This window comes from Lissotriton vulgaris, chromosome 7 (genome assembly GCF_964263255.1).
Source record: "Lissotriton vulgaris chromosome 7, aLisVul1.2, whole genome shotgun sequence".
Taxonomy (NCBI): Eukaryota; Metazoa; Chordata; class Amphibia; order Caudata; family Salamandridae; genus Lissotriton; species Lissotriton vulgaris.
Window position 1 is genome coordinate 1,372,871,510 of NC_141695.1, and position 22,629 is coordinate 1,372,894,138.

The 22,629-nt window shown below is 45.7% G+C and overlaps 1 protein-coding gene across 1 annotated transcript in view; it reads right to left on the bottom strand.

Annotated features, from left to right (window-relative positions):
• Window positions 1–22,629, bottom strand: part of LOC147703736 (serine/threonine-protein kinase NLK2-like) — a 373,675-nt gene that overhangs the window by 288,755 nt on the left and 62,291 nt on the right. The window contains exon 2 of the mRNA XM_086932073.1: window positions 9,120–9,249. Within this exon, the coding sequence (XP_086788199.1) occupies window positions 9,120–9,249 (130 nt within the window). The remainder of the gene's footprint in view (window positions 1–9,119; window positions 9,250–22,629) is intronic.

Genomic DNA, 22,629 nt, shown 5'->3' on the forward strand with positions numbered 1-22,629 from the left:
AACCTGCCAACAGATTAATCAAAGGATAACGCAACACAATTCCGAATTAAAACAAAGGTGCTGACAGCCCCTATTGTAGAACATTATTTAAATGCTGGTCATTCTGAGAAGGATTTGAAATGGACGGTGTTAGCAGCCTTGAATGTGTCGAAAAAGGTGGCTAATGTAGAGTCTCTTACTTAAAAAAGAAGCCTACTTGATTATGAAATTCAACAGTGTACAGACAGGATTAAATGAAATGTCCGAAATCGAGGATTTGAAGTACGGTTGCAATAATAATTCTTGAGAAGATGCCACGAGTTCAAACTGTCCTTTGCCACCATACATCAAATACTGTAGTCATATTGTCCATTACTAATTATTGATAGGGAATAAGATAAAGTCGAGGGTTGGTGTCATTCTTAGTAACATCTAGTCATTTATTTTACTTGCACTAAATGTAAGCTGTGAGTCGTGTGCGACACAAGAAGGAATAACAATCCCGAATATGGGAACAATAAAGTTGCAGGAATTTTGAATGAGCATTATGACAAGGAATAATGGGTTGCAAAGTGCACATTAAAGATCTATAATGAAACGCATATTGTGCTGGGAGCAAGATGGCTAGAAATTTGAATTTATTTAGTAATCCCAAAACAGAGTTACTACGACACGGATCTGTAGTTCAAAGAACTACATTTCCCAGCGGCAAACAGATGCTTTCTTTAGGCGTCAAAGGCGCGATTCCGAATGCAGAAACGAGGCTGATTATTGAGCAGGCAAGAAAACACACGCCGGTAAGCGGGCTTCGAAGTTTAACAAATAGTGCAGAAATCAAATAGACTATGGTAGCTTGATACCCATCTTGCGTTGTTATTGCAGAATAGAGAGTCAATTGATGGGAGCGGGCTGAATAAGTGAGCAGGCGGACAGTGAAAAATGCCTTAAGGTATGTGTACATTATGCACACACGTAAGAGTAACAGAGTTCAAAGCCGAAAATTCACACTCAAAGGTGCGCCCCTCTTCTTTTTCCTTATAGAGAATGCCTACAAAATCAAAATTTTAATCCCTATCAAATGATCAGGAGTGCAGGTATGTTTAATTGGCATGACAATGGGGTCGCTTTAAATCAATAGTATTATGTATAGGTGACTCATATCGAACAAAAATTTCATTGATTACAGTTCCATCTAAAATAGGTTGTATTTGAGGAACAGACTGAGAAAAAAAAGTTGTACCATATTTGCAGGTATGTGTTAAACTCTCTGAAATTTAATGGAAAGGAGTGTAAAGAATAAGGCAAAATAGTGATAGGTGTTTTAATTTTTGTTGTGTTTATAGAGAAGTCCAATGTGTGAATATAAGATGCCACAATGAGAGCCCACAGAGACAACAGTGAGGCTTGAAAAGCGTCGGTTTAGCGATTGTTTACGCTGGTTTAAATAAAGGATCAAAACAAAGGAATAGGATTCATACCGGATAAATACACAACAGCGTTCAAATTAAAAGAACTTTTGCTAAATTTTTTGAGCACCAAAAAGAATTTAATCTTTGCTCCACATTGGTTTTGTTATGTATGTGGTTGTATTGTGAAAAGTATTGTAACAGTCTTTTTCATTGACTTAATTTGTTTTTGGTTGTATTTATAAATGTAAATAGTGTTGTATATAAATGTATGTTGTATAGGTCTTTAAACTGGTGGTGTTGCTATGTGAAGGCCAGATTCCTTCCTTATAAAAAATGATGAAATCATGAAAAAAACAGGGTGATTAAATAACCCAATCACGAAAGTAAAATATCATGAAAGGAATATAGCCTGGTTTGTTCTAAGTAAAATAATTGTAAATGAGAAAGGATACCAGGTAAATCATGGTTTATACTTCCATTAATGTGAAAGCACAGCATGGGGCGCTTTGATACAAAAAATATTTGCAATGGAATAGGTCACATATTTGCGAGAGTTTAAGCTATTGGCAATGCAAATACCAATAGCTCAAGCTCTCGAAATGCAAGACCTATTGCATTGCAAATGCTTCCCTAGACAGATCAAGAAACAATGGGCAATTTGAGGATTATCATCTATTATTTTGTCATGGCATCACGTCAATTGTAGTTATGCACGAAATGAATGGCCAAACACAAAAGTATGTGGTTTGCTCCATATTCTAATAGTTGCTAAAGCTACCATGTAAAGGTTTCCTCAATGTAGGTTTTTTTATTTCAAATCTTATCAATTGGGTCTGCACTCTACAGTTTGAGTAATGTATTGGACAGATCTTTGTATAGTGTATTGGAACACTCCAGCCTTGGCTTCACATGCAGGTCAGTTCCATATAATGAAAAAAAAACACTTGAAAGCCTGTGGTAGACAAATGTTATATGTGTATGAATGTGTATAACTATTAGACCTGTTCTGCATTATTATTTTTATTATTATTATTATTATTATATATATTTTTTTTTAAATCAACCGTCTGGCTTCAATTTTTGATCATTGAAATTTTAGGTGCCAGTGTGGAGACCTTACAAGATGAGATTTCATTTCCACGTGACAAATGTTTTGTTGCAGCTTTTCTGCATCAGTTATATGTTTTCATTAGAAAATATTTATCTGCAAAAATATAACAGATATCAACCAATGGTAGGTGATTTCCTCAGAACGGTGGTAAGTCATGGATAAAATTATATTGTTTCTAGTACAGTACACTAAAATAAATAAAGAGCTAGCAGTATTTAATTAAGAAACCTACAAACCTGGACTCCCAAGCAGAGTTCAAATCCATTATCAGAGTGCAAACAAGTTCCGATACACCTTGGATGACAGCTCGATTAATGCTGGCAGAGAGCATCAATTGAAGCAAAGAGGAGCACACCCACTGGACAAAATAGGACTCATTCAAAGATTACATCCTTGAGCTGTTTCCACAAGTCAGTTAACACTAAGTCCATCATACTTAACAGTAAAACAGCCATTATCAGAAACATAAAACATATCACTGAAAGGATGCTTTTGTATATGTGCCACAGGAATAGGTGTCAAATTCAAATCTATAGCAGCCTTACTCATAAACCAGACTATTTTAGAAAATAGGCACTTTAAACCATCATCAAGAAGAATAAAAAGTTTGCGAACTACAAGCAAAAAAGAAGCTGAAAGGAAAATGCTACTTACCAGTATCCATCTGTTCTTGGCATGTAGAGCTGCAGTGTTGCACACTGTGCATAGATCGCCACCTAGTGTTGGACCCGGATGTTTGCAGTTTGTTTTCCTGAAAAGTTCTTTGGAAGTCACGAGATAAGTGATTCCTTCTTAGGACCACATTGCGCATGGGCATCGGCTCCATCCCCAGATTGCTTTTCGCCATTAGGGAAATGATGTAGCTTTGCAAGAAAAGGAAGGATGCCCATGTAATTTGTATCTAATTAAGATAATACTTGAACAGACAATGGTAGCTGGGTAGGCAGGTGGGCGTGTGCAACTATGAAGCTCTACATGCCAAGATGAATACTGGTAAGTAGCATTTTCCGTTCGAGGCATATGAGCTGCAGATTGCACACTGTGCATAGATTGTATAGCAGTACCCACTCATAGCGGCGACCACCCCTATATGTTTCAGTAGTTTGGAATAATGTTTTGAGATCAGCCTGGCCCACATTAGCTTGTTGTTTTGTTTGCACATCAACACAACAGTGTTTTGTGAATGTGTGCGGTGTAGCCCATGGAGCTGCCGTGTAGATGTCATCTAGGGGAACGTTCCCTAAAAATGCCATTGAAGCCCCTATTTTTCTTGTAGAGTGGGCTTTAGGAGGAACAGATAACGTACGCTTAGCTTTGTGGTAACAAGTCTGTATGCATTTGACAAACCATCTAGCTATCCCGGATTTTGAAATGGGATTACCTTTGTGTGGTGGTGAGAAAGACAAAAAGTTGTTTAGTCTTATGAAAAGGTTGAGTTCTTTCTATGTAGTATAGCAATGCTCTTTTGACATCTAATGTTTGAAGAGCTCTTTCTGCTACTGACTGGTTGCAAGAAGAAAACGGGCAGTTTCACAGATTGATTGAGATGGAATGGAGAAATGACTTTGGGCAGGAATTTTAGATTAGTACTTAGAACTACCTTATTTTGATGCATTTTCAAGAGGAGTTCTTGGATGGTTAGTGCTTGTAGTTCACTAACTCACCGCAGAGAAGTAATAGCTACTAGGAAAGCAATTTTCCATGTTAAAATTGTAACTCACATCTGTGTAAAGGTTCAAAGGGAGTTCCCATTAACCGTGTGAGAACAACATTTAAATTCCACACAGGCGAAGGTTGTACTCTGGGAGGGATTATTCTTTTAAGGCCTTCCATAAAGGCTTTAATGGCAGGCACTCTGAACAGAGATAGTTGTCTGTTTTGCAGATATGCTACTATTGCAGCAAGATGTAGTCTAATAGACGTATAGGCTAAGTTACATCTTTGGAGATGCAGTAAGTATCCTATGATGTGTTGAATAGACACATTTAGGGGATCAATATTGTTGTGACAATATATCACAAATCGTTTCCACTTGGCCGCGTAACATGCCCTAGTTGTTGAACGTCTAGCTTCTTTAATGACATTCATGCAGTCTGGAGGAAGGTTCAGATATCCAAATTCTAGGACTTCAGGACCCAGATCGCAAGGTTGAGATGAGCTGGGTCCGGGTGTCTGATCTCTCCACGGTTCTGTGTTAAGAGATGTGGAGACAGGTGCAGTTTTTGGTGCGGTACTAAGACAGTTGTAGCAGTGTGGGGTACCACGGTTGTCTGTCCCATGTTGGAGCAACTAGGATGAGAGTGAGAATGCTGCTGTAGTTTGCATACTACTAGTGGCATGAGTGGTAGAGGTGGAAAAGTGTACGCAAATCTGTTAGAGCAATTCATCCATATCGCATTGCCTTTGGACAGTGGGTGTGGATATCTGGTGGCGAAGCTTGGGCATTTTGCGTTTGTGGGTGACAAATAAGTCTAATTGAGGTTATCCCCACATCTGAAAGAATGATTGAATAACTTGCATATGAAGTTCCCACTCGTGGGTCTGTTGCGTTTGACGACCTAACAGATCTGCTATAGTATTTTGTACTCCCGGAACATGCTGGGCTAGGAGGAATATATTTTGAGGTATAGCCCACCTCCATATGTCCTGTGCTAGTTGAGAGAGTTGCAGGGAGTATGCTCCTCCCTGCTTCTGTATTCAGTACATTCCTGTCATGTTGTCTGTGCAGACTAACACAGCTTTGTTTGCTACTTGCTTCTGGAAAGCTTTTAGTGCTGGGAATATTGCTAGTAACTCCAGATTGATGTGGAGTAATTTTTGTTGCGGTGTCCACCTGCCTTGCATGGTGTGTTGCAGTAGGTGGGCTCCCCAGCCGGAGAGTGATGCATCCGCACTCAAGATTATCTGAGGAACTGGCTCTATCAACGGTCGGCCCTTAGAAAGGGTTTTGGTGTTCCACCACTGCAGAGAGCGATGAGTCCGACAGTCTACCAATACTAGGTCTGTTAAGTGACCTTGAGCCTGGTTCCATTGACGTGATAAGCACTCTTGGAGCGGACGCATCTGAAGTCTTGCATGGGGTACTATGAAGATGCAAGAGGCCATCATCCCTATGAGTTGCATGAACACTCGTGCTGGGAGGGAGTGTTGTAGCTGAAACTTTGTTAGAAGAGTTTGCATGCTGGCTATCCTTGCTGGAGTGGGATAAGCTAGAGCTGTTGGGGTGTTTATTGTGGCACCGAGGTACAGTTGTACTTTGGATTGCTGTAGATGAGACTTGGTCTGGTTTATTGTGAATCCCAAGTTGTGGAGCAGTTGGATGGTGGTATGAGTGTGTTCCACGCATTGATTGTATGAGCTGGCTTTTATGAGCCAGTCGTCGAGGTACGGGAAGACATGGATGTGTTGTCTTCGTAGATGCGCTGCCACTACTGATAAGCACTTGGTGAATACTCTTGGTGCGGTTGTAACTCCGAATGGGAGTACTTTGAATTGATAGTGCTGCCTGTCTATTACAAATCTGAGATACTTCCTGTGAGCATTGTGAATGGGAATGTGAAATATGCATCCTTGAGATCTAGAGTAGCCAGGAAGTCGTTTGGCAGCAGGAGTGGAAGGACTTGTTGGAGTGTGACCATGTGAAAATGATCTGACTGTATGTATATGTTTAGCGGTCTGAGGTCTAAAATAGGCCTTAGAGAGCTGTCCTTCTTTGGAATCGGACCATATAGAGAGTAAACCCCCTTGTTTTGTTGGTGCAGAGGAACTGATTCTATTGCATTTTCTTCTAGCAGGATACTACTTCATGCTTCAACAGTGATAGATGTTCTTGTGACATTGGACTCTGTTTGGGTGGTATGTTTGGGGGGGTAGATGTTAATTCTAGACAGTAACCTGACTGAATAATTTGTCGTACCCACCTGTCTGATGTGATGTTGATCCAGGCAGGAAGGAATTGTTGATGTCTTCCCCCCCACAGGAGTGGAATGTTGGGGGGGAAGGGGAGAAAAGTCATTGGGTAAGGGTAGAGGCAGAGCGGGATTTGTTGTTTTTGCCTCTGCCTTTGTTGTCATTACCCCTGTAACCCCCCTCTCTGGTTGCCCTTCGTGAATGTGGATTGACCAGGCGTTATGTAGGAAGTGGAGGGATTTTGAGGAGTAGCCTCTTGTGTTGCCTCTGTATGATGAGACGAAAGGAACGTCTGGGAGCTTGCTGCTGCAAGGCTCCCATAGATTTTGCTGTATCTGTGTCTTTTCATTTTCTCTAAAGACACGTCAACATTTGGGACAAATGAATGGGTCTCATCAAATGGCTGATTAGTGATGGAGTTTTGTACCTCAGGTTTCAAACCTGAAATACGTAGCCAGGCTTGCGGCGGTATCTGCAGCGTCTAGGGCACAACGGTTGGAAGTATTAGTGATATTTTTATCTTCCTGTATAAGTTCATTAGCCCTGTTTTTGTATTTGTCCGGTAGGTGCTGCATTATGGACTCTAGTTCGTCATAATGTGCCCGGTTGTATCTTGCCAGCAACGCTTGGGTGTAGGCAATGCGCCAGATGTTAGCTGCTTGTGCCGCTGTTCTCTTACCGGAGGCGTCAAGGAGCTTAGATTCTTTGTCTGGTGGTGAGGCTTAACCTGATGTCTGGGAATTAGCACGTTTACATGGATTAGACACTACTAGAGAATCTAATTGTGCTGGACCTTTAATATACACTGGATCGTAGGGGCAGCTTTATATTTTTCTCAATGCAAGGATTGAGCACCCTAGCCCTGACAGGAACCTTAACAAACCTCTGTTGAGTGCTTGATGACACCCTTAAGCACTGGTAAAATTGCAGTAGACCTTTGTGTGTTATCAAAAGTGTCTAATAGGAAATCTTCCTCCACTGCATCGGTGTGTAAGTCCACCCTATGATATTGTGCAGGTCTTTGGACTAGTAGGTTAAACCATATAGTGTCCTCTGGTGGGGAAGGTCTGGAAGGGAACAGTAAGGTACATCAGGGGTGTTTTAATCATCCCATGGATTAGGAGACTGAGCGGGACTATTGGTGCCTGCTGGGTCGTGTGCACCCCCACCTATATCGTCAGAATTTGTATCTACATCATCATCTGGATTAGTAGATGGTGTAGGTGAATGATGTGGTGGTGGAAGAGGAGTAGGAACAATATGGGGAGGTGGTGGGACCCTTAATGGAGAGGTTGCAATGTCCTTCTTTGGAGGGGGAGGAGGTGCTGGCGCCTCAAGTGGTCTCTTCTTGAAGCTGAGAGTCAATTGTCAGGTTTTAGGATCCTTTACAAGAGTTTTCTGATTGGGATCCGATGTAAAAAGTTCTATGAGTGGGGCAAATCCTTTGGCGTCGAAGTTTTCGGCTCAGTAGGTTTTTTTCGCCACCGAGTCGGTAGCTGGTGTCGAGTCTTTTGGCTTAGGAGTGTGCCCTTTTGCAATGTCTTTTACCGAAACCTGTTTTTTCGGTTCCGGGTGTTTTTTTGGCTCAGACGTGTGTGAATCTCGTGCTTTGGCCGTTTTTTTACTCGCTCCAAGTGCGGTTTCGGCATCGATGAGCCGCTGCCAGTCTTCGGCGACGTGTGCTTAGGTGTCAGAGCAACAGTCGGCGAAGTAGAGGAAGATGGCTTCTTCTTCAGTTTCGGTATATAGGATTGGCACCGGGAATAGGCAGGCTCGAACCCGAGCCGCCTGAAGGCTTAGTGGGCTTCTTTGCTAGGCCCGAAGGTGGGGCGTGGGAAGCAGTGTCTCGGTGTGCACCCGGGCCCGAAGGTGAGGGTGTGACCGAAGCCTTTTTCGAGGGTGTAGAGGAAGGGTTGGGGTCGGCTGTCTTACTTACGACCCGTTGAGCTGGAGTGATGTCCTCTACGTTGGAGTCTTCGGCATCGGAGGATCCGATACTCTCTTCTGCGTGCTGGTGTTCTGGCACGTCGACTCCCCCTTCGAAGACGTCGTGGGGGATCGAAGCTGACGAGCGAGCAATAGTTCCCCGAGCTAGTCGGTCCCGATTGGTTTTCTTGGAGCTAATGAGCCACACGCCGAACAGTCTTTGGCCTCGTGCTCCGGTGAAAGGCAAAGGTTGCACACCTCATGTAGGTCGGTGTGGAGAAACTTTGACCCACATTGAGGACACTTCTTGAATGGCGTTCTTTCCATGAGCCAGAAAGCAAAGCCTAGGTAGGCCTGAAGGCCTTCGTCGACCATCGGAATCGAAGACTTCAAAGTGGTAGAGAATCGCGCCGATGTAGCTCGATCGAAACAACACCGTCAAACTGGGTGAGGATTGCGCGCCGAAGGAAAATCGATTCCAAACTGGAGCGCAGGAAACACATCCAAGCCCGATGGCGGAAAAAATTCTTCTGTGGATGGAGCAGATGCCCATGCGCAATGTGGTCCTAAGGAGGAGTCACCGATCTCGTGACTTCCAAAGAACTTTTCAGGACAACAACAAACTGCAAACATCCGGGCCCAATACTATATGGCGATCTATGCACAGTGTGCAATCTGCAGCTCATATGCCTCGAACACAATATTATCCGAAGTAGAAGATTTATTCATTCATTTCACACATGGTCAAAAGCTGTTTTGCCACAGAAATGGAAATCCTCACTCACATTCTCATGCTTGAAGTAGCAAAGCATCTGAAGTTCCCTGAAGACCCGTTTGCATGACACCAGGTTCTGGAAGACATTGGGCATCTTCTTAAGAGCTACCCGTTTTCCATCTCGGGGGTCCGTCACTGACCTGGAAAAAAAGAGACAGCACAATCAAGATCCCAGAACTCACTAACCCACAGTAGTGATTGATAAGTAGGCAGTAAGTGGAGAACGCATGTTAACTTATTGGGGTTTCATGTCCTACCACAGTCAGAAAGTGAATCCCGCAAAACTCACCCCACATGCCGCCACCCACCTCACCTCGTCCCCCTTCCAACACATAAGGTGAGCAGTAAAACACGTTCCCATATAGGACAGGCTCAGTCTACCTTAGATATATCTATTACTTCTGTGCGTTACTGAGCAGCGGAGGCAGCTCCTATTTGGATTTCTGGTCAGTATGGTAGTTTCTTGACTGTTTTCCAAATATGAATATTGCAAGTAGATCTCAGGTTCAACATGGCTGCCTCCACAATGGTTTTGCAAATTAAATCTGGTACTGATTGCTTTCTGTTTGCAGAGGCAGCGTGACAGTGTCTGGAGAACATGTCTAGGGCACATGTTTGTTTTAACAACCCTACATCAGTACTTGAAACAATCTTTCTTTTCAAGTACCCCAGCATTTCAAAAGGTTGAAAGAGGCAGACAAGACAGCCTGCTACTAGGGACTCGAACTATCATTAGTGCAGCAGGTGCAGTTGCATTAGGGACCAGGAGCATGAGGGCCTAAACACCCCAGTTATATGTGGTAGTGTTCTATGTTCAATATCTGTGGTCAATTATGTTTGCTCTTCCATAATTTTCCCATTTATTGCAGATTTTATACTACAGAAAGGTACCCCTACTCTTAGCCCTTCCCACTTCTGCTGCCCCAAGTCTTGTACAAAGTTTTGGAGGGGGCCCAAATTCAAACCATTTTACATCTGAGGGCTTACTGCACGAAGGTAAAATATTGTTTTTTTGTAAATGGACCTTTTCTGTCCTCTTCCTTAAACTACAACATATTTCCTGAATCCTCAGCGTGCGGCTTCACTCTTAAGTTAATAAATTAACATTTTCTTTCTTCACCTCCTGCCCCCCCTCTCTTCATCAATTCCTTGCTCTCACCTGTGCCTCTTTAACCAAGTGCAAATAGTGTTATACTTATGAACCCTTTTACTGTATCTTATCGGGCAAACGATATAAAATAGTGGGGTTGGAACATTTTAAAGGCAGCCCAGCCCTACTAAAAACCTAAAACAGTGGTGGTAACATGATACTGATGCATGTGTTTTTTCCCCCACAAAGTTTATGAAGTCTGTGTGCAGCGCCAACTGCAGGCCTTCATAGGTATGAGAAGAAGCCTGGCAATAAATAGTTGCAATGGTAGAAGAGGGCTATTTTTTGTTTCTAGATTGAGTCCTCTTTAAAGTTTCTGGTTTTCGTTGAGCCTTTTTGAAGTCTTCTGGACTGCCTTCCCCGGTCTTGTACAGTGTCCTGGACGTTCTTTTTGTTCTCTTTTTCAGTAGCCTATCCCCTATGGGGACAAATTTGTGCTTTAGATCAATAAAATTATATGTTGATACATTCATTTTGATGCTTTTCCTTTAACTTCTGTTTTGTTCAGTCTTTTGCCACGGGTCACCATGTCAAACCGCTTCAATTATTGCTCTGTACCTCAAAGTATTACATTGCTGCAGACCGCTAATTTTGTATGTAGAGGTTTCTACTGCACAAACCTAGCCAAAAAGATCGTTTCTCAGATTTCTTTTATGCAGGTGCCCGCCTCTCATGGTAGAATTTAAAAAGCAATCTTTCCAAAGCAGGAGAATATTGATTGGATTATTAGGACCAGATTTATGGAAGTTTTTTTGTTTGGTTTGCTTAAGTTTTATAATGCAGACTTGAAGCTAAATCCTTTTTAGGATTTGCAAACCAAAGCAAATTGGCATTTGGTACAACACTCATCCGAAATGGGAAAACATTTTACGTTTGTCTAGGCATAGTATTTTTTTTTGTACTGAAGGGGATCCTTCCAGTACAAAACCTAAGCTAGATTCTCGCAGACACCTTTCCACTATAGTGCATATGTGTGTGCATGGTGCTTGGCTGCCTAGTAGGGCAAGGGAGTTGAATAGATATGGCACTTTCCTGCTCTTTCCCTGTTACGCAACGCTGAATATTTGGGTCCTATGCTGCATTCAAACACAGTTTTGGAAATCTGGGTCTTACTTTAGAACTCATGGCATTGCAAATAATTCATGGTGTCATGTAAAGAAGGCATATTACATCAAAGTATATATATATTTTTTTTCTATAGGAGTTGGTCCTCTAGATCTTTTTGTACCTGTAAATCCATATTCCTAAACGAATAGTGGGACCCAGCAAGGGAATACTGTCAGTTGGCTAATGTGCTTGTAACATGGAATTGTCAAGGTGTAATCCAACCCATAATGACTTTAGTGATCCACAGTCATTCCAATGTATTCATTAAATTATCTGGGAGTTATCTACACTAGGCAGAAACTCATCCAAGAGTATTTCACGATCATATGAAAGTCCTTATGTAGTCATTGTTTAGTAATTCACACTCATTCTGTAGTTGTCCTAAAATATTCCTGAGTAATCCATGCTTATTTTTGAGTTGTCATTAAATCACCCTTGAATAATCCACCCATCCTGAAATTGTCATGTGTTCATTCCAGAATAATCAACAGCCTCAACAGCCATCCTGAAGCGGTAATAGGAGCATCCAGGAATAATCAACAGTCCTCCTGAAATTGTTGTAGAATCAGAGTAATCCACAGTCATCCTTAAATTGTCTGGAGCCCATCCTGGAGTAATTTACACTCATCCTGAAGTTCTCATTAGTATTCACAGAGTTGTAAAATGTAATCACTCCCTGCCAGTGGAAGTCATCAGGACACCATTCTAGAGTCGTTTTTGTGATTACAGTAAGAGTCATCTCATTTAAATATTCTGCCCTATAGGCATACTTCAGGATGGTTTGGGAGGACTTCCCCAGATGATTCCAGAAATAGCTCAGCTGTAATCATCCGATGACTTCAGAATGGCTCCAGGATGATCTTCCTTTTTGACCTGGGTAATCTCCCTATCAATACAACACACATGCAGTGAACAGACTGGAGATTCCTGGGGGAGGGAATGGGAGTTACTTGCTTGGACTGTTTGATGTTACTGTGCCTCCCGGGGATTGGGAGTTTTGTTCTAAGTTTTTATTTAGCCATACAGCATGGTTAGCGACAGTCGCACATCGGGCCTATCACCTGGCCCCATAACCGCTCACCCACGTCACCTATTATCCTCCCACCACCACCCCGCCTGCCCTGCCTCACTGGACTGTGACTAAAACATGGCTAGGTTATGGATCTTGACATGGACTGTCCGAGGGTTGGGGACAGCACCTAAGGGACATGCAGTGCAACAGTGTATCAAGCTGAGGGACACCCCGAGACCGCTTCTCCAAGAAACTCATATAACCAAGGTTCTGAGCCTACAAAAACAATGGAAAGGCCAGTGTTTAAATACGAAACACTCCGGGTATGACAGGGGGCGCTTATACGAGTTAGGCCCTTTGTTACCTTCAAGAGTACAATGCTCAAAATGTAACCATGGGGCGTTACCTTTGTAGAGGGACAACTAGATGGCAGGGCAGTCTTGCTGGGGAGTGTTTATGCCCTGCGTGCAGCTCAGCAGCAGTTTCTAGCACGTCTCCCTTTTCTGTTGAGTAGATGGTCCCATTTACCCTGGCTTATGGGGGGAGGGGGAAGAGATTTCAATTGTGTGCTAGACTCACAGCTAGACTGTTCACAGCCTCGCTGCCTGCCTCCCCGGTGGTGGGCGAAACGTTCTACCTGTGTCAATTGCTTGTGTACTGGTCTCTTGTTGATAGTTGGTGCACGTTACACCCACTTACTAGGAAATACTTCTACTACTCGTCGCCACATGAGCGGCATGATCTGAGGGGTGACTCAGGACCCTCACATGTGCAAAAGACCAGGATTGGATAGGCTGCTTATCGAGTTTTATAAAATGAATGAGTCGTAATTAGGCCCAAAGTGTTAGAAATGTATGCCACTGCCCTCACAGTGGGGCGGCTGACCCCCAACATTCACAAAGCACTGCTGGTCTCACTCCCGAAGCCAGGGTGTTTCCCACTGAAGATATCTTCATACAGACTACTGTCGATGTTGGGCAGTGACTACTAAAATATTGATAAAGACTATAGATGTGCGGCTCCTCAAGCCTCGCCTGAACCTAGTCCACTCTGATCAGCTGGTTTTATACCATGTAGGTCAACAACGCTCAACACTTGCAGGCTCCATAGGACACTGGAGAATTAACCAAGTTGCTGGCCATTTCCAGTAGGCGTGATAATAGACCTAGAAAAATCATTCTATACGGTGGACTGTGGAAACCCATTTGTGACACTAGGCTCGATGGGCGTTAGATTTAGGATACAATGTCTCAAAATACTCCTATACAAGAGCCCACACCAGAGGGGAAAATAGGGCAAAATATATTTGCCCCTCTTCCCTTTAGTAGGGTCACACGACAGGGATGTCCTCCATCTCCCCTGCTGTTTGCTCGGGGTTGGAGCCATTAGCACAGAGCATCAGGCAAGACAAGCCAGAGCATACCGTTTGGGGTGAGGGGGGGGGGGGGGCGGGGGGGGGGGGGGGGCGGGGGGGGGGGGGGGGAGTCATAACGTAAGTAGCCACATTATTTGATGATGACGTTTTAATCTACGTTAAAGGTATCGGGATGGGCTTGGCCAAGATATCAGATACTCTAGCCACAGTCCGATCAGCTTCAGGGCTCAGGAGAAACTGGATCAGAACATATTTGTTTCATGTGCACCCGGATTGCCCACCTGCCCCCCCCCACCGAGTTGAGATGGGCACACATTCCCTCCACAGGGAGTCCCGCACCTTCTGCTATCTAGGCATGAAAGTTTACCACACAGCTTAAGATCTAATTGATGGAAACCTCATGAAGACGGTTGCCTCCCTCCACCCACAGATGGCATTAAAGCTCCTTCCACTTTCGGAACAGGGCAGGGTGTCCCCATCAAAGATGGTGATGCTCCCATGTCATAATTTTAAAGTGAGCATTCCCAGTAGCACATTCTGCATGCTACATTTGGTGGCTTTCTCTGGACCAAGGGTAGCCCTAGCAAAGTTACAACTTCCAGGAAAGAAATGTGGCCTTGGCACCACAAACTTTAAGAATTACTACATGATGGCACAACTGCAATAGCCTACTCGCAGGCTAGCAAGAAGTCATATTGAGCAGTTTGAATTGGTCCCCGGGCGCACAGCACAGCAGATGGGGCAGGAAGTTTACTCCCCCAGGGGGATGGCCCCCACCGTTTGGTGGTTTATTGAGGGAAGCCTATGATAGATTTGAGAGGAGTCTGCGCCTCATTCTGAGCATGCCTCAATATGCCCCGGGGTCTGATTGAGCTCCGTATGAGCATTCAGAGAGCTGATCAGCGGAGAGTAAAAGACGCTCTGGGAGGTGGTGAAAGTGAAGACCATGGCTGATATGGTCGAAGATGGAGCTCTATTCCCCTTTGAGAACATAAGTGGCGAAATGGGCCTCTCGACAGACCACTTCTTAGCCTACAGAGGGCCGGTAGCCGAATTAGGGAGATTGTGGAGTTTAACCGACAGACCTCAACCCACATCCACTCCTGCAAACAATGCACACTTTGGGGGGTGGTTGTCGAATAATAACCTGGTTGAGTAGGGCCCTCTCTCATCACAAGACTCCTTCGAGGACTAGAAAGGGTGACATAGGCCTCGGGTTGACCCAGAAGGAGTGGGACAGAGTTCTACTATAACCACGGAAGGTCTCCTGAAAAGCTTGCTTCCAGTACATACAGGACAAAATCCAACACAGGACACACCTCACCCCAGCCAGGCCCTTCAAAATCTTGCTTGGGTCTATAGCGAACTGCCTGCGCTGCAGTGAGGCTGGAGCAGACATGTTAAACATGTTCTGGAGCTGCCCACAGGCCGGAAACATTTGGTTGAGGGTCCAGGACACCCTTGCCAGAATAAAGGGACGAACAGATCTCAACTGTGTGAATAGTGGAATGCTTGGATTTATAGAGCTGTAGGGGCCATTATCTGTTTCATTGACTTTGCATTGCTAATGGCACATAAATTGATCGTTATGCACTGGAAGGCTGTCCGGGAAGGGGCATTTGCAGGCAGCAACATTAAGTAGGGTAAGGTCGAAGCTATAGTGCTCTGGCGGGAATAAGCAGCAGACTGCAGAAGTGGCCCACCGTCAATTAGAAACCACAGGACCCTTTCATCTAATCGGAATGATCACTAGCACACTGTAATAACTCATTGGAACTGGTCTAGAGGTATGAACCCCCTTTAACTCAATATTCTTTAAGATCCACCCCCCTCGCCTCACCCCGGTTCCTCACATGGGTGGAGCATGTTGTGAGCGCGACAATGCTGCATTTTATGCCATAAGTTGAGAATTGACACAGCGCCCGCCATACGTTAGCAGATCCAAGGGGCGGCCTGCACGCTACAGCTATGTTGAATGTCTATTCCACTCATTTTAATCTTCACGTCTGCAATTTGAACTGGCTCATAGTTTGAAATGTTTGTTGGCTTTGTGGCACATGCATATCCCAATTACAACCAATGTGTACAAGGATATGGAGCTCCTGTTACTTACTGCTTGTAATGATGGTCCTGAAAGGTTTGTATGCACCAAGGTCAAGCTGTACTGTTGATAATAACATTCCAATAAAGATGGTATAAAAAAAAATAAAGAAAGAAAGTGATACCAAAATGACAAAAATCCAATGAGAGTTGTCAGAGAGAAGACTGAAGTTTTTAATAGAAATAGCGCCAAGAAGCACAAAGTGCCCATGAGAATCAATGGTCTTTGAGGAACAGGATCTAGACACAATTTGACCCTTACAACGATGAAAGCATACACTAACCAATTCTGTCTGGGTCAAAGATTTTACCTTTAGTCTTTAAGGTCCTAATCCACCACAGCAGTACACTTCCAAAGCCCCCCTCTACCCCAGGACCTTGGGGGTAGGGGGAGAAGGGCACATTTAGAAACTCGCAGGATGGCAAGCAAAGGCCAAAAGGAGGGTCCAGTCCAGGTGCCACTGTTCAGCAGAGCAGTTTCAAGAAAAAGTCTTTTGTAGTATATTGTGGGCCTGTATCTTTAACAAGAGGTCAACCTTGTGTCCCTTGTAGGCTACTTCTTTTCTCTGTGTACAAGAGTGAGAGCAAGTCCAGTCTTTTAGGCTCTCCTATAAGGATCTTCCAAAGACACACAGTTTTGAAGTGAGTGCTTGACGATGCCACATTTATGTCTGACATGAGCTACTGGATGGAAATGACTCATAGGGAAGCCCTAACCAATGGGGTTGAAAGGGTTCCCGGGTTAATCCGGTCTATTTTGGGCATTTTCAAGATGGCCAAAGTCCTTGGCCACACCAAAATTGGGCTCTGAGAGGTGTAGAGTGTGTCAGTGTGATGTGTGTGGTGCACTATACTATATTACTCTGAGGGGGATGTTCTCAAGAACGTGTGATAACTATCGCAAAAGTAGCTTAACGCAACTTTCAACATTGCAGTCTACAGCGGAAAAATAACGCTGTGTTATTTCAGTATGCACAACACGGCGGTACCATGCTTTAGTCTCACGATAACGTGTTAAAACCAACACGACACCACAAAAATGCGAAACACGAATGCAAAAACACTTGCGATGAGGCCAATCGAGATACAAAAAGCTGCGAAAACCGGCGGCAGGCCTTGAAATCCTATGCACGTGGCGGGAAAATGAAACACTCTGATAGACATCTTATTTCGGAGATCTACAAAATGCTCATGCCCCCAGTCACACCAGGCAAATCAGCGGACCAGAAGCGTTGGGAAGCGGAACTTGGCAGGGCTCTGACATCCAGGGAATGGAGCTATATATACTACAGGGCCTCACACACCACACGCAATACGCAATACTGCAGGCAGAGAAACGGCGGTGAAGCTGGCCATGTATTGGCATCTCACTCCGGCCCGGCTCCATAAGGGGAACCCAACCCGTAGCGCATTGTGCTGGAGGGGATGTGGGGAACGGGGCACCTTGACCCATCTCCTCTGGGACTGCTGTGAAGTTAGGGACTATTGGAAGACGGTCCTAGACGACATTGACTCTACCTTCGACACTGAAGTCCCGAGATTTCCTGCCTACACCATCTTGGGCCTACCTAATGCACTCACTTTTCCCCTGAAATCTGCCCGGGTCGCCAAATGGGGATCGCCATGAAAGAAGCTACGCAACATGTCCTGTCGCTCTGGGGTTTGACTACCAGGCCTACACACACGGGATGGCTACACAAACTCTGGTTCAGCTTGGGGATGGAACGCATCCAGGCTACACTTACACACACCACAGCTGCATTTCGGAAAGGTCTGGCTACTGCTGTTATCCCTCTTGTCCAAAGAGTTTAATGAGATCACATGCCCCAGATACCTCCACATACTGCGACTTACCGAAGCTACACATGACCCTCCGTGATCTCATGTATCATTGCAGAACTCACTACCAGCTTGCTTCTGAGATTGTTTACCATGTACGGCACACTGGTTGGGGTGGGAGGGGGTGGGGGGTGGGGGGGTGGTTTGGGCAGGGGGGGGGTTCCTGGGTTTTATTCTTAGTTTTGCTCTCTTACGCCTACCATTTGTTGCCTTGGCATGATAGCTCTGCTCTGGCATATGTATCTCGCCCACTGTTCGATTTATAGAGAAGGCGTCTGTCTGTCTCGTTCGCATTATAAGCCTACTGCCTCTCCATCGTACTGTGATGCCTGTTTTTGCTCTTAAAAATCAATAAAACACATTTGAAATTAAAAACAAAAAGAACACACCAAAAACAATCTAAAGTGCGCAGCAAAATGGATGCACCCGGACCGAGTGCAGAGACTAACGCAGACCACCAACAAGGTACAAAGGGGTCGGAGAAGGCCAAGGAGAAGAGGGAGAGGAAGACTGGGAGCAGTCCGCAGGCAAACCAGATCAGCGTCACGGAGGTGACAGAACACAACCATCAACTGACCCACTATTGGACTACCATGAATGCAGTCTGAGTGTTGAGGAGGTCAATCGAGGAGGACAAGAGGCGCTGGCATGATGTGAAAACCAAACCAAGGACAAACCTGCTGCCAACAGGAAGGCAGCAACGGCGACAGGAGGTTGAAGTCCTGTGCCACAGGAGTAGCTGTAGGAAACAGAGACCACAGTCATCAGTGTGAAGACTGTGCAAGGAGGTGGGAGTCCGGACACAGCTCGAGAGGACCGGACAACATCAACAGGGCGAGTAACGAGCAGGGACTGGGGGGGGAGAGGGGGGGGCTGAGATGGGCATAATGGCACACATGCACAACGCTGTGTAGCACACTGCACACCAACGATGACCCAGGATCATGACCCTGATCCCTGTGGCACACTGCAGCACACACACAATCACAGCACATCCCTCGACAATGTGGGACAAAGTGCAATACAGACACTGCAGAACAGAGGACACAACTGGGTCCACTCATGCGAAGAAACAGGCCAATCACATCTAACATAGCAGGAAACGGAGACTGAAATATATGTGTACAACCTCACATCAGTCATGCAGTCCAAATGCCCACTTCAACGCCTTCAAATACTCAGCACCTCCTAAGCAGTCACAATGTAAATCTGTATTTGTAAAGCTTGAACTACTCACCCTTATGGGTCTCAAGGCACTAGGGGCTGTAGTTGAAATTAAGTGAGCTATTGCCCAGTCACATGGTGCTGAGCTTCCGCCGGAGCCGGGCTTTGAACCGTGAACCCTGTGCTCCGAAGGAAGCTGCCCTGGCTGCTGCACCACACCTCCCCAATGTACACTGTTATACATTCTGCATGGAAACAAGAACAATGCGCCAACATACATGTCAACACAATGTCAACATGCATCTCCCCTTCACATTGCAGAGAGACAAACAACACCTCCAGCAGAGAAGACCAGACAACTCAGTGATGCTGGAGAGGACTACCACACCTTCGACACAGACGCTCATGGACATCCCAGGCAACCCACCACCAGGGCAGCCAAGCTACATAGAGGACAGACAACCCTGACCCTGCACAGACCACACAGCAGGAAGCACCCGCAAGTACGGCTGGCTCACAACACTTCACCGAGCAACACATGCCATCAGAATGCCAAAAGGAGGTGGCCGAACAGGTGCCGGTGGGGTCCAAACCCATGGAAGGCGAACTAGATCACATACGTGGGTGTCTAATACCCTTCAGGGACCACCTACACCCCACAAAGAAGACCCACACTGCTACAGAGACACATGCATATGCACATTTACAGTAAAGAACCATGCCCAGAGGCATGCTATTATCATTCACTCTGCGTAAGACGGCCCAGTCCACTCCTTTTACGTATTGAGTGGGTGAAGATAAAGCTATATGTCCAAGCTCTAACCCGCTGCCTGCAGTGACATTTCTGCGTCCGCTGTACACGGCACAATGTAATGTCCTAGGGCCCAGGGCCTTCATCCATACAACAGAACCACAAGGACACACGCAGATAGCATGTGGAACTGGCTACGGGCACGTGCACCAGGCCCCTTTATTGGCAGGGCCACATGTACTGTGCAGCCTGTGCTGGATGTGTGTGGGATGAGTGTAAGCCAGCCCGCACGGAGTGGTTAATGCTGGCAACAACTTGAACAGTGCACACCATTATAACGGAAACCAAAAACACCAGCATAACAGACAATTGCAGAGCAACATGGAGGTAGCAAGAGCAAGTACAGAGGTCACCCAATATGGAAACAGAAGTGTCCATGAGTTGCAGTGCACTGAGGTTGTGGCACTAGAGCGGAGAACGTTCATGTGTACAAATTGTCTAGGATTGTGTCCCTTCGGGATATTCCTGATGCAGCTGCAGTGGGGTGTGTTACACCTGCATCATCTTCCTCATCATCATCCCAGGTTTCCCACACTGCCTGAGGTGACATTGCTGCGTAAGCACAAAACTCAAAACGGTCCATGGGTTGCGGTGCTCTACGTCAGTGGCACCTGGAGTGCTGAGCAGGGTATCAGGCAGATGATGGAATCCACGACAGGTGTGAGCAACTCTGTTAGTATACCAGTACCACTGTTTCGACTTTGGCAGATGGAGGTTGGAGGTGGTCCTGGCGATGGTGCCATGTGCCTCCTGCAGTGATGAGACGCATGGGCTGGTCAGGACTATTTGATGTAGGAGCCCTGGTGGACCGCAGTTAAGGCCGGAGGCAGCAGACAGCTTAGGGCTACAGACACATGGCGTTGACGCCATCGTCTCAGAGGCCATCCAATATTTAATCAGACATGTTCCTGACTTGAGCACTTGAGATGTAAAGAGTTAGTGGCCCCGGATGCATAGCGGCTGGCACAGGAACACTGCCACGGGACAGTGGCTTGCGGTCCACTGCGTTAGGGCCACGCGGACTGAGCTGGTCCTCAGTGATGTCCAAGGGGAATGTGGCGGAGGGTTGTGGGGGGACAGTGGAAGGTGTCCTCCAGGGCATGATGTAGAGGGCAGTAGCCGTCTGGAAGCAGCAAATGGAGGAGTGGAATGCTACAGCCTAGTTTCCACCACCGATGGTGCATCTGATACATGAGGATGAAGACTACCCCATAGTACATAGATTCAGGCACCACCATTCAACCAGAGTGTGTCCATGAATGTGGGGGAACAGACAGTGGCATCGAGGCTGAGAGGAGATGCAGTCAGAGTTGATGCCAGTACAATTATTTCAACTCTGCCATTGTTAATTCAAGACTCAGTCCCAAATGTGTGACCTACTTGACCGCAGTGTAGGCCAGAGGCAGCAGTCAGCAGTGGCCTACAGCCACGTGTTGTTGGCTCATGATGCACCGTGAGTAACACCAGGGCAGTTGTCGGTAGTGTTCAATCACCTCCGTAACGCGGATCCTTTTTTTCCTCCGGACTGAAACGAGTCTTCCTCTTACACCTCTCCTTGCGTACAATATGTACCCCAACATTGAAAAATCGATACTCGGTTCCCATTGTGTGACCTACTAGAGCGCAGCCTAGGCAGATGGCAGTAGTCCGTGTGGGCCCACTGACATGTGGCTGTAATGCTATGCACAGAGTTCTTGGCACCACAAAGGGAGTACAGGGATATAAACTGCCATAAATACTGTTCTCTCCCATGGTGTAATCAAGACTCGGTTCCAAATGTGTGACCTACTAGTCTGCTGTGTATGCCGGTGGAGTTCATCAACGGGGATGGTAGTGGGGGGTGGTGGTGGGGGGGGGGGGGCGGTCGGGGAGGGGTGTTGGGGCCCTCTTGGGTGTTCGGGCTGCATGATCAGTGGTTCCATGACATCTGTTGCCCTTCAGGTATGGCTCTGAGCTGGGCTCCCTTTTCTGGTGCAGGCTGTCATCCGACTTTACACCAGGTCAGAGCAGGTGTTAATTTCATGTAGCCAACGTGCCTTATCGCCTGTTTTGTGGTCTAATCGCCGATCTGGCTGGTCGTTGAGAATGTTGCGGAGTGGTGTCGCAGCTTTTGCACAGGAATACCTACTCTGCATCTCATTAGCAATAGTTGTGAGGGTCATCTGTGGCGATGTTTTTTGCGGCTGCTATCGCAGGTAAGCTGGTGATATGGGCTGTTCGCACCAGCTTGTGAATGGGGTGTTAGTTTTATTTCAACTTTGGCTGCGATAAAGTGCAGATACCGCAGCAATAGTCCCTCGAGAATATGCCCCGAGTGTTCTACCACACCCACCATAGAACTCAGGTTTTAGGCAGTCCCTGTACCGCCAACAAACTGAGACAAACTCAGTCTCAGACAGAAATCTGGTAAAACAAAGCTGAGTTTTCAGCAACCAGACAGAGAATACACAAACATTGTTTTGGCATTCCCTTTCCTTCCCTGGCAAGGTTAATTTTTAACATCCGGGGTGCACTTCAGACTAGGCCAGCAGGTCTTTACAATCCAGCAGGATCTGACACTGTGATGGAGGCTGGGCTGGCTGGGGGGTACAAAAGAAGGGTGTAGGCTGGGTGTTAGGCCTACCCTGTCACAAGAAGATGTAGCTCTTTGAAGTTAATCAAGTCCTTGGGTCCATATCACAGGTGTAAGGAGCTGGCTCTGTATATTGTATCACTAGGTGGTAATACGGCCCACAGAGTACAGGGTTCCTAAAAAGTGTACAGGACTCAATGTAAAACCCACAGTGTTCCATTAGTGGTAATGTGGGTGAGCAACCTTAGGATTCACACAGAGTACAAGACATTTGTGGCACAACAGTACTCAATAATGGACACACGACTCAAGAAGGCGATCCTGAACAATTCTAAAAAATTATACTTTGTTTTTTTATTTTAAGACCCAGGACTTCGTAATTGGGTAGTA